The sequence below is a fragment of the Nyctereutes procyonoides genome, unplaced genomic scaffold (assembly GCF_905146905.1).
Source record: "Nyctereutes procyonoides isolate TBG_1078 unplaced genomic scaffold, NYPRO_anot_genome, whole genome shotgun sequence".
NCBI lineage: Eukaryota > Metazoa > Chordata > Mammalia > Carnivora > Canidae > Nyctereutes > Nyctereutes procyonoides.
In genome coordinates, this window is record NW_026575035.1 from 16,487,710 (window position 1) to 16,505,717 (window position 18,008).

General features: G+C 35.9%; 1 protein-coding gene across 1 annotated transcript in view; it reads right to left on the reverse strand.

Moving 5' to 3' along the window:
• NKAIN3 (sodium/potassium transporting ATPase interacting 3) overlaps positions 1-17,201 on the reverse strand; it is a 278,453-nt gene extending 261,252 nt beyond the window's left edge. Inside the window, exons 1-3 of the mRNA XM_055318196.1 lie at positions 17,178-17,201; positions 16,317-16,454; positions 6,435-6,515 (exon numbers count right to left, since the gene is read on the reverse strand). Of these exons, the coding sequence (XP_055174171.1) occupies positions 6,435-6,515; positions 16,317-16,454; positions 17,178-17,201 (243 nt within the window). The remainder of the gene's footprint in view (positions 1-6,434; positions 6,516-16,316; positions 16,455-17,177) is intronic.
• Between the last annotated feature and the right edge of the window lie 807 nt (positions 17,202-18,008).

Consider the following 18,008-nt stretch of genomic DNA (forward strand, 5'->3'; position numbering starts at 1 on the left):
CAGTAGCTACTTTAATTTGTCTTTAAAAACATAGCAAAGCATTTGACTATTAGCTAAAGAGTGTGGTTTCTCTGCAGCACCAGAATTTTCCTGAAGATAATGCTTACATGGAAATTCAGCAGGCGTGGTCAACTCAGAATGGTTTAACTTATGAAACCAATGGCTTAACAATACAGATATTGGGATAATTATAGGTCTGTTAAAAATAAATATCATTTAGGGGTGTCTGGGTGGCTGAGGTCATGGTCTTGGGGTCCTGGGATAGAGCTCTGTGTTGGGCTTCTTGCTCATTGGGAGTCTGCTTCTCCTTCTCTCTCTGCCCCTCCCCCTACTCATTCTCTCTCTCTCTCTCTCTCTCTCAAATGAATAAACAAAATGATTTAAAAATGAATATCATTTAATCAAATTTAGGGAGAATTAGGCACATTTGAAGAGTGTCAATAGGCAGAGGTCACTAGTAGAAGCTGGAAAGACTAAGGCCACAATAAGGTCAGAATGTCTACAATCTCCAGCATCAGCTATAGGATGGCTACGTAAGAAGTTGACTACTTCCTATCTCTTCCATCAGAGGAGCAGAGTCACAAGAAGGAAGGAGAGAGGGATATGTGAAGACCTTAAGCATGATTAGCTCTGGTGAGAGGACAACAGATTTGAATCAGACACGAGACTAAATTTTAATGACCAAATCTGTTACAGAATCTATATACAATGTAACAAGGAATGCAAATAAGGTCTGAAACAAAATAGTTGAGAGACCACTCACTCTAAAGAAATAGAACTATTTTAAAATTATGATCCAATGAGTTGAGACAATAATCTAGGTATACAGGTACCATGTCTAGCTTTCTTCAAAAATTGATCTTAGGCATATTTTCATTATAAGAAGAATAAACTATAAAATAACCCCCAAAACCACTCAAAACCAAAACTTCTGTGTAGTTTTCTAATTATATTTGCCTAGGCCTTTTCAATATAGTCATTCAAATCATATACAATAGAGCTATTGTTGATAAAATAATATATCCATCTGCTTTTTTGAAAACAACAACATACAACATTTGAACAACATACAGAAGGGCATCAGATAATCACACAAATTTCTGATTAAAAATTCCTAACATCACCCACCCCGCAGCATTTATTTAGCAGTATGTTATAGTTTCTATATGTTATTGGACTACAACATAGGGGCAGATTATATTTTTAGAGGAAATGTCTTCAAAATGTTACCCTTTGATGAAATTTATGAGAAACAAAATACTAAGTTTAAACTTGGTTATAATTTTCTTTACGTAGAAAAGAAGCTACAGGGGAAAACAGTCATTTTCCTATACAAAGAAGGACACTGAAAATGCTATTTTAAGAAGTTGTGTTCACTTAGATCCATGCCAAAGGAAAAAGTATAGTTTCAGTCTTTCGGAATAAGAAATGCATAACTATATTTATGCTGCTTTGCTATTTTTTTAAGAGCATAATTATATTATTTTGGAAGAAAAGACTTTAGACATAAAAAATGAATGAAACAGAAGGAACCAAACATAAAAATAAACATTTGCAAGTCTTTGGGTCTTATATCAATTTAATGCCTGGAAGCAGATTGTGATGGCTCTTCCTTTATTAATCCTTAATAACCGGGTAGATATCCACCACCACTTCCATCTTCCCCTATGCCAGGCAATATTAGAGACAAAAAATTCTTTCTGGATAGCAGGATAAGTATGCAACAATATATGAATTCAGATACCAAAATATTTTGTTATTCTAGTGAGCTGAAAGAGTTTATGCATTTTCCCAAAGTGCCTCATTGATACAGATATGACATTTACTTCACGAAATAGCCAATAGGATACCATTCTTGTAGTTCTGAATGTAGGCATAGTTCTGCTGGGTTTCTAGGATGCTGCTGTATTATCTGCTGCTACATTATTCTCAAATAAAAATATTTCGTGCCCTAGCTTCACCCCTCTGTAAACATCATATTTCAAGATTCCTTTTGAAAAATGGCCACATAGGAAGAGATCATGAAAGGGAAAAGATAAATGTAAGTTTAATGTACATGGTAGATCCAGTAAATTTTATTTATTTAAATTAAAAAAGAAATATACTATACATCATTGATTTACTTTGAAACTGTCATCTGAAAAATAATTCTTTGAAATAAAAATGATTAGGCTGTTTATAAAAAGTAGTGGATGGACTGTAAACAGCCAAAGGAAACTGAAGTTTTGTTTCCTAAGCAATTGCTTCTGTACCTGACTCTGAACTGACTCTAAAAGTTTTCTACTTGAAAGTGCCTGTCCAAAGCCACAGTTAGTGGAAGAATCCAACCTTGAAGGAAAATGAATCTTGAGTAAGAAAGAGAATTTTTCCAGTAAGTACAAAGGAACAATTCAGGCTAGGTAATAAGGATGAGCCTTGAAAAGAAGAATTATCTCATTGATCTTGCCTGGCTGCTCAGGTGAAATATTCAACTGAAGAATCTCACAAGAGAAGAGGACCCTTATATATGAGGGTGACAATTTAAGTTAAAAAAAAAAAAAAAGAAGAACAAAAAGAATGCTATTATTGCCATTGGGAGAAATGACTTAAATTTCCTTAAGAATCAAAATACCTATAAATCAGGTCACAATGGAAAAAAGTCCAGATGTTAAAACATGATATAGAGGAAAAGAATGACGGTAGGTTTCTTTTTGTGTGAAGGCCATGTAAAGCACCTGTACAGAGTAGAAATCACTAAAGGGTAGTCTCTCTCTCTCCTCAACCTCTTGTTTATTAGTTTTTGAAAGGCCCCTGACAAAAGCATATGATTAATAAGATAAATCTTCATAGAGTTTGTTTATATTTATTTTTATGCCTAAATTATGCTCATGTGCTGTCATGTACATTTTGAATTCTATTAAAATAGGACACACTCAAAATTCCCTACGATCACAATGTGTAAATTCCAAGAGAAGTTGCTTAGAAGAAATATTAGCTGAATATAAATATAAAGCATGTGTACGCTTTAGAGTAAGCAGGAACATGGTGTAAGACCCTAGCTTAAATTCCTTTGGAATTAAAAAGAAAGTACAACTTGAGTCCTCAACAAGACTTATTTTTCAGTCTCTTTAAATGTAGCAAATGAGTTGAGTTTTCATATTTACATTCTAAATGTATTCCTAGGGAGGAAAAAATGATTTCAAGTCTTGCAACCTCCAAAGAAGCAGCAATAACTTATTAATTGTGCCCTGGGTGATCTTAAACTGTGGCAGAAAAACAGCCTTAGAGACTTCCAAAGATGCATAAAGTTCTCCTAGGAGGAACAGTAGGGACACAAGGAGAATCTAACTGCAGAAGTATTTCAAAAAAGCCATTTACATGTTGAAGGAGAGGATTTAATTAATAGTGTTACAGCTGTGAAGTTAATATGCAGATCGGAGGTCCTATCACAAGGGACTGTTACATATTTTTTAAACAAGTCACTCAGTCCTACATTTTTTTCCCTTTACAGCTCTTTGCATAGTAATAAATACATGTCCCGAAGGTTTCAGGATGAGAATCATGATGTCTGCTAATTTCTTCAATAATAATAAAGATGATGATGTTGATGGCAATTATGAGAAGCACACTTTACTGAAACCTCACTCTATGCCAAGATCCTTTCTCAGTCCTTTATATGCATTATCTTAGTTAATTCTTTCAACAATGCAGTAAAATCAGCACTAGGAAACCGAGGCTCCAGATCACATAAATGCAGACCCACAATCATCCCCGACCCTATCATATGTGTATGCATTCCCTAAACACAAAACAGTCATTTCCTTCAAGTTCTTGATCTTCTTCAAGATCAAGAAGATCTAAGGAGAATTGGGACCCTTAAGACCAGGGACAAACATACGGTACAGAGCTGACTGGCAAATGAAGTTAAAAAGGAAAGGAGTGTTTGGATGCTGAGATCAAGAATCCCCATAAGAGGCCAAACGTATGATGATCATTCATGCCCACTATAATGTGCACTAATAGTTAATAAGAATGGTTATATGGTTTCTGTCATTGCAATAACACCGAATAGAGAGATTTGTTATTTTAGAATGGATATTTTGGGCAAAAATCCAGGCAAAAGGAGACTTCTATTAATCTATCCAAATGGGTCATGCCAAAAAATGCCTTCACGAACTAGCAAGAAGTAGAGAGCTTTCAAAAGTACATACCAGCATATATGGACAATGAATTTCTTATAAAAGCTGGAGTCCAAACTCAAGGAGTGGCAAAGGTGCTTGGCTGTGTCAAGCATCCTTAACTCTGCTCCATTTCTCAGAATAGATTTCCTACAGATTGCAAATGAAGCTAACCTGTGGCTAACCAGGGAAATGCTACCAGCCTTTGAGGCAGTTAATAGAAGGAGAACACCAGAAAATCTTTAGTATGCTCACTTCGGAGTCGTCTATCCTTTTCATGACCTAGAATACTTGGTTGCTTGCCTAATGGTATTTGAAAGCATAATAAAATGAGTGACCGGGACTAGAACATCCATTGTTTTTAAACTTGCACCCAAAGAAACGAGAAGGAAAAAACCCTTGATGAGCATTTTGATATTAGAAAAGCAGTTACAGAAAGCAGGGAGGGAAAACAGACTGATATAAATGACTACTACTAATATTATTATCTTCTTATCATTTCATAGGGTTGTTTTGAAGCTCACTTGAGTTACCATAAATGATGTGCTTAAGACAATGCTTAATACTCAACAAGTGCTGATTACTACCATTTATTGGCAAATTGGCCCCATTTTTATATTTCCAGGAACTTAGTATGGTTAAATGATTTGCCTAAGGGCCCATAGGTAATAGGTGTTAAAGACAAGATTTGAGTAAAAGACTTAGGATTTGAAATTCAGTTTTCTTTTAGCACACCACAATACCAATTCCATAGGACGAATTTCTTCTGGTCTAATTATTTTTTTCCAAAAAATTAGTTTATATGAAAGAAAATAGAAGAGAATTACTGCCCAGTACAGTAATGATTTAAAATGACCATTCAAATTACAAGATAGAAAATGCCATGGTTTGAAAAATGCTATGCTTAACTTATTATTCACAATTATTATATTCATAGAATTTGCATTTCAAAATTACTTTATAATCTGCATGTTACATAAGATAACTAAGCCCTGATTTAAGTACTTTTTTCTGTCTTAAAAATTAGAGGTAAAATGTGATTAATGGCACAAATATTAAAGGTAGATGCTCATGCATTAGTATAAAGTCAGTATTAGAAATGTCATTTTTGGCTCCTGAACACATTTGCCAATGTGAGAAAATGATGACAAATTCTAATTATAAAGTTATTATAGTGTAGAATAACGAGTAACCACCTCTGGAGGTTCAGAGAAAATCCTTCAGCGATTTTTGCTGCTTAGCTGAATCAAAAATTCTTACCATATGGACTTCAATGGAGCCTAACAATCCTAACAGTCTGTGTTGGTCAAGGCAAATTTTCTAAGATCTAAAGCCACAAATGCTACTAGAAGGCCATTATGTTACCTAGGAGTTTTTAGACTATCATGCAATAGAATAAGTTAGCACAAATAGAGTTGATAATGAGAAATCTATAAACAACAATAACAACAAAACTACAGCTTTTTCATTCTTTTTGTAATTATACTGTTACCTTTCTTCTCTATGATTTCTGCAAGTAAAGGCTGTGCTGGTTTATGAGAAAAATGTATGAGAAACAAAGCTAGAAACTTTACTCAAGATGCTCTTACATTCGGATGGCAGTCAAAAGCCAGTTCTGCAGGAGTCACAGTGAAAACTGTGTGCTCTGCTGACACTCGTCATAGACAGAAGTGAGGATGGCAACACGTTGCATCAAGACAACCCTCCTCTGATCAGAATTTCAAGATGTACTTAGTTGGTAGTGAATGTATCCTCCACTTCCACATATGAGGTTTTCACGGTTTTTCAATATTTTCACACTGAAAATATGTCTCAAACATATTTTCCCCCAGGATCATGATTCAAGCAAAGATAGCAACTTGCTCTTCATATGTATTCTGTTAACATTTTCATTAATCCCTCTTTCCCCTTTAAATACAAGAATGTTCAAAACCATTTTTCACTTAACTTTTGGAGCTGTTGTCACTGTCACATTAGGCCTTTTTAAACTGGACATTAGAATACACTGGAAGCTGAGTTCCACCAGAGCTTAACAAACCAAAGCGTAAGGAAATAGTTGTGGAGTTGCATTAATTTAACATGCTCCCAAGATCATTCTTTCCTGATCAGTATCCAAACTTATTTTTGATTAGTATTACATTTGTAATGTTAGATTACTCTCTATATATGAGAGAGAGTTTATATGTGTGTGTGTACATACACACACACATATAGTCATGATAATTATTTATTAGTGTACTCTTTTTAAAGTGTACTTTGAAAGCATAATAAACTTACCTTAGAGAGCCCACCTACTTCCAAATAAAAGCAGATAATGAACACATTCCAGGTGACCCAGAGGGCAGTCCATACTGTGTACTAGAGAGAAAGGGGGCAAGGGGGAGAAAGAGAAGAAATAATGTAGAGATGAAAGGCATGTATACTAAATAAATCAATAATAATGTCAATAAGTCTCAGTCTTCTGGGAAGAAGCAGGGCGCGCTCAGAAAAGAGTGCTCCTTATGAGGTCCCCTAAGATCTAGAAATTAAAAATCCAATAGTTTCTACAGCTTTCAGTAGTGCCAATAAAGCTAGATTTATTTTTAAAGTGCTTTGCTGGCTTGCAGATAAAGATAAATCCAAGTGCTGACTTGATTTCTGTTTTCTGAGTATTAGCTTTTCCAGGGAATACAATTAAGCAAATTTTCTGTGGGTTATCTACCTTTTAGTTATAATATTAACCTGTCAAGTTTTTAGGAATGTTAGTCAAAACTCAGCACTTCCAGATTCCTGAATGAAGATCATGTCTGAAAAGGGATGTTTGGAGTAAAATTAACAAACTTTCCCACTGAACTATTTTAGTATGAGTAGAGTGTGTGTATGCCTCCAATACAATCATATAAAATATATTTTTTAAAAAACACAAAAACTAATAAATAGGATTAAGAATAAGCAAATAAACAACAGACTTCCATAATGGGAAAATACCTTCCAATCACATCCAACAGACTCAAACACACTAGCCTTACTGATTAATTGGTTTTATTAGTGTGTTAGATATTAGGAATTGCCTAATATTCAGGTTGACCATTACTCACAAGATAGCCTTAGATCAAGACTCACCAGTGGAGAGGGTCTTAGGGTGCAATGCACCCAGTCATTGATGAAACTAAGATATAGAACTAACATATGGAATAGCTTGGATGACTGAGGATAGAATTTACTGTGAGAACACAATACAATGATTTTCTCATTCCCTTTACCACAAAAATCTATAAATTCTAAATTTCTCAAATAGACACACTAATTAAATCATTGCTTTTTACCAGTGATTTTAATCACATGCTATTGCCAAATTAAAATAATTCTTTTTTAAATTAAAATAATTCTTGAAATAATTTCATTAGTTTATTCTATGCTGTGTTATATAATAAAATTACAAATTTTAAACACTGTGCAAAATAGCCATGTTCCAATTGGAAACCTTATCTGAAGCTTTGAACTACTCATGAAATTTAATTTACATTTGTCTTTCTGTTAATTGTGATTTTCAAAAGGCTTTCAAAATAATCAAAATGATCTCATCCAGTGGTGTAGTTCTATAACTGGTTACATTTGATGTCACATCAACATCTTTTTTTTTTCTTTCTGGAGAGGTTTTGCTTTTCTTTTGTTATTAAGAATAGTGCAATTATAATTATGAGTTAAGGCTCCAAATCACTGGAAATTTAGAGAAGTTGGCATATACATTAAAACATTAACACAAATTAAAATACATAGTGAAGCTTTAATATTTGTAGATATTACTGATGCTGCCAATATCCTGTTAGTAAAATCTTCTGGTATGAATGGATTTAGACAGTTTTAAAAATGTGTCAAGTGCCTTGGAATACACTTTTATAAACCACAAAATAGTCCCATGGATACTGAAAATTGCTAACCTTCATCCTTAATGCATACTTTTTGCAAACTGACTGAGTCACAATAACCACAACAAATTTTAAAGCTGTTGCTAATTTAAGATGGCATCTGGCATCTGACATTTTTCATTCTAAATTTATCCAATTATGAGTCTATTAGAATGAGAAAGCAGTGCAGACCACTAAGTCATGAGAAAGAAGCCAATGATAAAAGTTTAAAAAAGGACATAAAAGAAAGTAAGACTAACATAAGGAAATAAACAAAAGTAATTGCAAAACCATATGATTCTTAATTATTAGGGCGTCAAACTTCAATGCTTAAGTATCCTTTTAGAAAAGATAATCCACTCGCAGTTACAACAAATGCAAAATAAAACAAATCTATTTAAAAAAATCACAGCACAGATTCAGTGATTGAAGTGTACTCATGCCATTTGTGAACTTTCAAAGATAAAAAGGTTATTAGTTGAGTAGGTTTCAAGTGTCAGCTGCTAAATTCCTAACAATAACATGAGTTATTATATTACTCTGCTGTTTTCTATGTTCCTGGTACTGTGTTAAGCACTTTGTATGTTCCTGATACTATACTAAGTACTTGATATAAATCAAGTTATTCCGTCATCACACTAAACTAAAGAAGAGAGTAATCATTTGATCACCTACTTAGTGTCGTAGCTGGGAGAGGAAATCTAACTATCTGACTCCAGAGCTGAGATGCTTATGTATTGAATGACAGGCTTTGTTTTAGAAAATCTTAGGAAAAGGACTATGAAATAATTTGCAAGTTAATAGTTCACCAAATTTTGCAACTTATCAAATGACCAATTCATCAAATTTCCAGTTTTCCAAAAATCAGTTTCATTTACATAATTCTGCAACAGGCAAAGTATCTGAATAACAATTTCTTTTGTACTTTGCAACTAACTTGTTGTGTTGTGTGTAATATGAATGTTATGGGTTTTTTAAAAAAGATTTTATTTATTCATTTGACAGAGAGAGAGAGAGCACAAGCAAGGGGAGCAGCAGAGGGAGCATCAGAGGGAGAGAGAGAAGCAGGTTCTCTGCTGAGCAGGGAGCCAGGCATCTGTCTGGATCCTGAGATCACAACCTGAGTTGAAGGCAGATGCTTAACCAACTGAGCCACTCAGGCGCCCTGAATGTTATGGTTTTTTAAAAGCAATATCGTAAGCTTCCTTCTTCTAATATATTGGTTTGTTGAGAACAAATATTATTAGTATGACTGAATTTTAGACTATTATGAGATGAAAACTATATACCTCAACCTGCACTGGAGACATAAGTCCATACATAGACATATAGGGAAATAATTCTCTAGCAATACAAACATATACATAGGCATTTAGCTAGGCAGGAAGTATTAGGACAACATATGTATCTTTTTTAAAAAAGATTTATTTATTTGAGAGAGAGAGGGCATGAGCAAGTGGGGGGGGGCACAGAGGGAGAGAATCAAGCAGACTCCCCACTGAGGGTAGAGCCAGACATGGGACACATTCCCACGACCCATGAAATCATGATCTGAGCTGAAATCAAGAGTTGGACATTCAATCTACTGAGCCACCCAGGTGCCCCAATATATGTATTCTTTTTGACATGGTGATTTTATTTATAATTCAACTGAAACAAGAATTTAAAAAGAGATGACTCCATTTTTTATGAAATACCTTTTGGTTATCATGAAGCAAACCTATATGTTCATATATCCAGATACACATACTTAAAGTATAGAAAATAGCTTATATATTTTTTTCTCTGTATAATTATCTATTTATTTGTTGTTCTTTGCTTATGTTCAGTACACATATTTTAAATCCTAATTTATGTAGATAAAGCCTTTAAGATGAAAAAAATGCCCATGTAAGCCATGTAGCTTCCTGAATATTTCATGGTTTTACAAAGATATTTCAGTGTTTTTTTAATTGAAATGAATTTTGAAAGTCTTACAGTCTATTTCTTCCTCACTGAGCAATTAGTCTATAACATGAATTATTTTTACTTCCTGAGCTTGTTTTCCAATTACCAGAAAGGCCATTTATTCATTTATTCACATGTGCATCAATCAGATACAGTTTTATGCACAGTATGTTAGACTTATAATTTTTAAAAAGTAGGTTTCTTGCTCACTCATTGTTCTAATAGTTTCTGGAGTTTAGTATTAATTTCCAGAAGAACTTTAAGAGAGTAATGTCATGTCCTTTCATTTTAATGGCTAAAAAAGCAGAGTGAAAGCAAAAAAAGATATATTGAACAGTTCGATCATTTACTAAGCACTTACACTGTGTTAGGTTATGTTAAGCAAGTCACATATATTACATAATATAATTCTTAAAGACAACCTAAGTCAGATTTTTACATATGAAGTTAACTATGGTACAAATAAAGCAAATTAATGTCCCAACTGTTCACATCCAGTAATTGGTGGAGGGGATTTAATATAGGACCAATTAAATGGAAAATGGACACTCTTAACTGTCAGGTTGAGTAGTGGCCCAGGAAGGAGATTTATGATGACATAGAAGGGAAATTTTCCTGTAACGATTCCAGTTACACAAGTTCTTATGTTTGTACATGAGCATTTGCATGAAAGTCCCAATAACTAAACTGTGGACCTAGCAAAACAACTTGGCTTTCTTTTTAATTTTAACTTTAATTAATTAATTTATTTTTAAAGATTTGTATTTATTTACTCATGAGAGACACAGAAGAGAATGAGAGAGAGAGAGAGAGAGGCAGAGACACAGCAGAGGGAGCAGCAGGCTCCATGCAGGGAGCCCGACATGGGACTCGATCCCAGGGCCTCCAGGATCACACCCTGGGCTGAAGGTGACGCCAAACCGCCGAGCCACCTGGGCTGCCCTCTTTTTAATTTTTAAAAGCAGTTTTGAGTTAATTTCCAAAGTCGTTATTTATTTAAAAAATTTAAATTAGCTAATGCTTTTGCATTTAAATTGATTTAAAATTGCTTAATTAAATTACTGCCCATGAAATAATAAAGATTTAAACAATTCCAGGGCAGAATCTCATTTTGGAGTTTCTTGTAAGATTTAAAATTTTTGATATAGGAGTAAACAGACAGGAGGAAACAGTTGATTCTAGAACACTATGCTTTCTGCTCCATTTCATCTATAGTCAAAGAAACACGAAAGGTGCATTCAAACCCTACAACTGGCCTTGGTATCTACTAATACATATATATCACACTTTGCACTAAGCTAAAATAAATTTCAATCAATATAAAAAGTACCATATGACAAAGTTGTTTGGTGTTCTAAAAGTAAATATAGCAATATCAAACTGCACCTTATCAGCAGTAATAGTATCCAGAGTGGAATTACTATCCTTCCGTTTTGGGACTTGACTGCATTTTTCTAATAGTCTTTATCATGAGACCTCCTCAAATACAGTAGCTGGTGTCCACAACTTTCTATTTCTTAGAAAAAAATTAGATGCATAGTAAGTCAGGTAATGGTAGATGCAGGCAGAACAGCCCATAATAAGTTTATCATGTAAATCCTCAACTAAGCTCAGATTGAGATCAGCAAGGCAATAAGGCCAGTTTCTCTTATTGAACTATTGTAGGTGTGCTCTTGTAAGAAATCACTCTCCAGTCCATCCTATAAAATAATTTTATCCAATAACCTTTAATTCATTTATTCTTTGTTCACTTACGTATTGAGCATCTTTAAAGTCCCATACGTGCCAGGAGAGACCTCGAAAACAGCAATGGGTAGGAGCAATGAGCCTGCCAGGAGGACATTGGTGAGTGGAGTGAGATAGGCCTGCAAGTGAGGATTGTGGGTGTGCAGAGTGCTAGGGTGGGAAGTGTCACCAGGATCCACAGGAGCAGAGGGGAGGAGGCATTTATCCTGGAGCGAAATGCTCAAGCAAGGCTCCTAAAGGGTGACCCTTCAATGGAAGCATTATTATTATTATTTTTAAAGATTTTATTGATTTATTTGACACAGAGATTGTGTGTGAGCACACAAGCAGGGGGAGCAGCAGAAGAAGATGGAGAAACAGGCTCTCCCCTGAGCAGAGAACCTGACATGGGGCTCCATCCAGGACCCTGGGATCACAACCTGAGCTGAAGGCAGATGACTAATCATTATTAAGAGTTTTCCAAGAAGGTAAGGAGAAACAGGGCATTCCAGGTAGGAGGTACAGTGTGTGCAAACAGAGGAGACAAGACACAGCATGTGGTCTTTGGAAAACACAATAGTTCAGCATGGCTGGTATGAGATAGGGGTGTGCGGTGGGCAGCAGGGACTAGAAGAGTTAAGCAAAGGAGCATATTTTATGAGCTTTCATTTTCCACTCTAAGAAGTTAGAAGTTCGCCTATAGACATTGCTGTTCTGCATGGTCCTTTACCATAACCATTTCCATAAGGGTGATTAATTCTTTAAATTCAGCTGTGATAAGCCCTATTTGCAGAAATGGCAGTAACTTACCACCTGTGTTTCAGTACTCCAAAATGTCTGTTTGAAATGGATTGAATTTAAGTGGCATTACTGGTTATTGTTTCAGCCAACAAAGACAGCTAATAGTAAGAATACTGGTGGGTGAGTCGAGAGAAAACCTCCTGCAATCAGAAAGCTCTTTCCCTGCTCAGTGAAAAGTCAGTATGAATTTCTGATCCAGCACTCCTCTCACGGCTACTGAAAAGTTGGTGCCTTCTGAGGCACATCTTCATTAACATGAATGCCATATTTATTTTCTAGCTTTTCATACCAGAATTAATCCCGGTCACCAGTGGTAGTTTCAAACTGAAGCATTCATGGAAACAACTTAGGGATGAACTGCCTATGGTGTGAAGACAGTAACGTGGCCTAGCCATTCTCCCAATAACAACATGATCTTCCCATTAAAGGCACTCTTTGTGAACAGAATTCCCATGCTTGTGGATTAATGACTCTTCAACCATTTCTCCCAAATGTACAATTTATACCCATGTTGGAATAAGACACAGTCTGGAATCCCACACAGGTAACAATATTCTGTGATCAGCTGAGATGGAAGGGCAGCATTATTTTCAATATCAAAATTTATACCGACAATGCCACCATATCATCTGGAATCTGGTGGTGAAGAAAAGTATAATAATCATGATAAATCAACTTCGTAAACCTAACAATAATAGAGGTGAGGCAGATACACACCCGTTTCTGCCACTTACTATCTGGGTTTCTGGGGTAGGTTACTTCACATTTCCTTGTCTGTAAAATTAGGGATGCTAACACATACCCACAGGTATTTGTGAAAATTAAACCCAACAACATCTTTGGCTTTCCCACCAATTCATTGCTTTCTTTCTCTCCCTATCCTGGGATATGGTCTTAAATAAGGTAACAAACAAGATAGAAATTTGATTGGCATACAGCATTAAAAGAGAAAAATCAACATGAGCAAAAACACGGATTGTTTTTCTAATAGATTTTTCTTGAAGATTCTTAAAGATCTAAATCTGCTTCCTTCTATGCACAGAGGGAGAAGGGAGAGAGGGAAGCAAAGAAAAGATACCAGAGAAAGAAGTGATGCCAGTTCTATCATGAATGGACTCTGAACAGATAAGGAACTCCATGGTAAAAATGATGATAAGTATTTACTGAGCATCTACTACATTCCGTGTTCTCAAAGAACTCTGCCTAGTGGGAAAACATAAGTGTGAACAGATGATAAAACATGCTCAAGACACAGAACTGGAGTGATTAACTATTACAGCATGTGGAAGGATGGAAGTGTGCTACAGAGACAGAAACCACTGCTGGAGTTGGAGCTCAGAGACATAGGCAGGACTACAGGGCAAGAGGCTGGACAAGCAGGTAGGAGCAGGGTGCGTGATGCTGAAGTGCACAAACTCTCCACACTTTGACGGCTTGTGCTCAGCCCCATCAGCCTTCTCATGCCCTTTTTACAGTCCTTTCATCACCTCCAGAGACACTCCCCCCACCCGGTGCCTCCCTACTTTGCATAATGAATTCCTGGAGAGCTGGGATGCTGTAGTTTACCTTCTTTTCTATTTATCAAGCTGTAGCCCAGGGTAGTAGGGCTTAATAAATGCTTAATGAGGGAATGGGAACTACTGCTACTGACGTCCTACTATGTGCCTGCATTACCTTCTGCACACAACCCCCTTGGGGTCTCCTCTTCCCTGGTGAACTCCCACAAATTGCAGATCTCCGCTCCCCACTCACTTCTGCAGGGTCAGCTCCATCTCCTCATTATACATTGCATGGCACAGTGTGCTCCTTTGTAAAATGTGTCACAGTTGACATTTAACATTTACCCGAATGATCATTTGACTATTTGTAAGGTAACTACCCAAGATGGCAGAGAAGACATGTGTCTGTATTTGATCACCAATGTAGCTCACACTTAACACAATGCCAAATATATGGCAGAAACCCAATAAATGGGGTTTGAATGAATAAGTTAATGAAGAAAAGGAGGAAGTTAAGAAAGAAGGGAGGTGGGGCACCTGTCTGGCTCAGTGAGAAGAATGTGTGACTTGATCTCAGGGTCCTGAGTTTGAGCCCCATGTGGGGTATAGAGATTATTTAAATAAATAAAAGTTTTAAAAAACAACAAAGGGAAGGACGTGGGGGAGTGGGGAAGGGGAGAATGAAGGAAGGGAGGGAGAGAGGACAGACTGTGAGATCCATGCTTGGACAGGTGGTCAGCCAAGGATATTCTTAGATTTCATCCTGCAAAGAGCTGGCAAAGAGTTTTAAGCCAGCGATTTAGGCAAAGTGCAAAGGACACACTGGAAGGCAGGAAGATAGAAGCCTCAACCAAGGCAGTAGCTGTGTGACCAGTGTGTAGAGCCAGTATGTAGAGGGTACAAGCAACAGGACTAGGTAATGTCACTAATGTGTACCAACAGCTTTATTCCAAAGAGGCCACTGGTTTCAAGCCATCTGGTGTTTGGGGCTTCCAAGGAACACCAACATGATAAAGTCTACAGTGAGCAAAAGTGCCATGTTTATAGCAACAAACTAGAAGACAGAATTGATATAGTAGTTTGATATTATGCATATGGAAGTGTTTTATGCTACAAGTCCAACTCCATGAGACACCCTTCTAGCAGATTATACAGTGCCTCAGCAGAGACTGGCTTTCAGAAAAGAGGAGCAAAGCAGAAATTGTTTAGCGCCTGCAGCTGGCTGAGTGATACAAACGCCCCTAATGCCCTGGGGCAGCTATTTTGAGTGCAGAGTCAGCTGTGGGCCATTTACATTCACCTCTGCTATACGGTGAAAGATATAAGAAAGCCAATTTTGAGATTCAAAATAGAGAATTAATACATTCATACAAAAATGTGTAGCTTTATTCTTTCCACAGTAGTGCTTGGATTCAATCAAAATTGAAAGATGGCGTATGTTTAAGTCTATAGTTTTTTTTTTTTTCTAGTAAACCAATGTCACTGCACTGCAAGAAAATATTCACTAATCCTACTGAACACTGTATATTTATTTAGGCTTATGAGTAGGTATGTTATTCCTAGTTACAATCACTTATATATGCTTATTTCTCACAACCTTATACATGTAGCCTAAACATTGCCTTTTTTAAATAGAAAACTAATTACTGTGAATAATTCCCATTCAATTGTGGAACACAGCACACACTTCATTAAACTGCCCCGTAATGGGGGACGTGCTGACCATGTTTGGTATAGTGGGAGTATAGAATTAATATTTCAAATTTATCTTAACAGAATGGAGGCATGTTCAATGGTATAAGTTATGAAATACATTAGGGACAAGTACTAAATACCCTTCAGTACATGCATTTGTAATGCCCTAAGTCAATTAAAATTAAATTATATTATTGTCATCAGTTAGTAAATAATTATGGCTGTGTAGGTTTGCTTTTTAGTGACATCTGTCACGGAAATGACAGTTAATGCACATTTACGTCTCATTCTGACATCCGGACCACAGCCAGACCTCCTACTCTATCCAACTCTGTTTCAAATTTCCTTGTGGAACTTGAATTCAGTTACATGGTGTGTCGGACTATGTGTCTCACACTTATAGTCATGTTGCTTTGCTCTCATTAAGAACATTCACTGAGTCATTTTTCCTACAGATTATCATCTCTGAACAAAATTCAATACCTAAAGGCTCAAACAGCAATGCTACATAATATACAAGGGAACAATTTAAGATATTTCATTAATCTTCTTTTAGTAATTTTGTAGCATTTATTGTTAAGACACAGGCTAAAAAGAAGACTTACCACAACAATATATCGAGGTCTGTATTGAATGGTTCCAAACAAACCCAATATGACGACTATTATGTGTAGAAAATTTCCAAGAATTGGTGCCCACTGGAAGCCAAGGAAGTCAAAGATTTGCCTCTCCAATGCTGAGAGCTACAGTAAAGCAAAGAGAGTCCATTAGTGTCTAATCCAAGCATCCTCACACCATTTTAATATTTATTTCATGCCTAGAAGTCTGTATATTTAATTTCAGTCACACTTATGGACATCACCATCACTAGAGTTATTACACTCATTTCCTGTACTGTTTTATGCAACTTCTCTCAGAAAATACAATAAGATAATTTTGAGGTTATAAAGTATAAATGGATTTTAAACCTCTGGAGAGCTTGACATATACTCCTTAAATCATTTTCTCAGTAGAAAACCCAGGCAGATATTTTAGAGTATCATATTCTATGGTATAAGTGCATCATTTTTAAAGGTTTAATTTATTTATTTGAGAGAGACCGAGCACAAGTGGGGAGGGGGGCAGAGGGAGAAGCAGACCCTCTGCTTAGTGGAGAACCCAACTCGGGGCTCCATCCCAGGACTCTGAGTCAAAGGCAGCCACTTAACTGAGCCACCCAGGCACCCCGAGTTCATCATTTTTTTTTTTAAGTAAAATGGTTGGCTTAGTATAACACACTTGGAAAAACAACCACAGCTTGAATGCTAGAACTGGTATGATTTTGGAAAGAAAAAAAAACAAAACAAATCTTCTGCACATCCCTGCCTTCGTAAGAAACATAAATTACCAAATCTATGTGGTTTCTTTGCTTTCATTAGTCTATCATTGATAATAATGACTAACCACTTTTTCAACATGAAGCTTACTGACTTATTTAACTCTGAGCTCATGGCTCCCATGTAAAACTAAGTTAAATAATTCTTTTGAATCATATTTTATTGAGATCATATGCCTACGTGAAAATTCATCTTAGACTAGGCAAAATCCATTTTGAATGCAGAAGTAAAAATTACGGGACCATTAAAATTTTAGATAGCCAAAATTTTAGATATCTAAAATTTTAGAGTTTATTATATTTGCATTATATACAATTACATTTTAATCAATTATACGATGTATTAAAATATACATTTAAATAATTTGTGTGACTGATGACATAGATGAATTTCATATAGTCCAGTAAGTGCCAATAATGTCATTATCATATAAAAATTATAATCATTGTATTCTATATCTAAAAATGTTATAGTTCCACCTGCTGTATTTGGACACCAGTTTTATATATTCCAGGCATTTTTCTAGTTTTACTTCGATAAAATAATAATTCTAATACAATGATCCAACGATTAGCTAAGTTGATGGCACTAGAAACCACAGGTTTGAAATGAAAATGGTACCCTAGGTATTTTTCTAGTTATGTGGCAGGTGTATGCTTGAATAGCTTTAATTTCCTTGGACATAAAGAAATGTCCTCCATCCAGAAAGCTGAATTTACCTTGGTTAAAATTCACCTTCAGCAAGCTGTGGAGGAGAAGAGAAATGAGCAAATGCCTAAAGACAACCACACCAGAACCACATTCATTTCATGGGCATTTCCTGATCATCAAGCGATCTGTCACCATCCTCTGCTTGCACAAATGAGAGGATGCACAGAAATGGCTACAACACAACATAATCAGAACAAGGTAAGAAGCAGC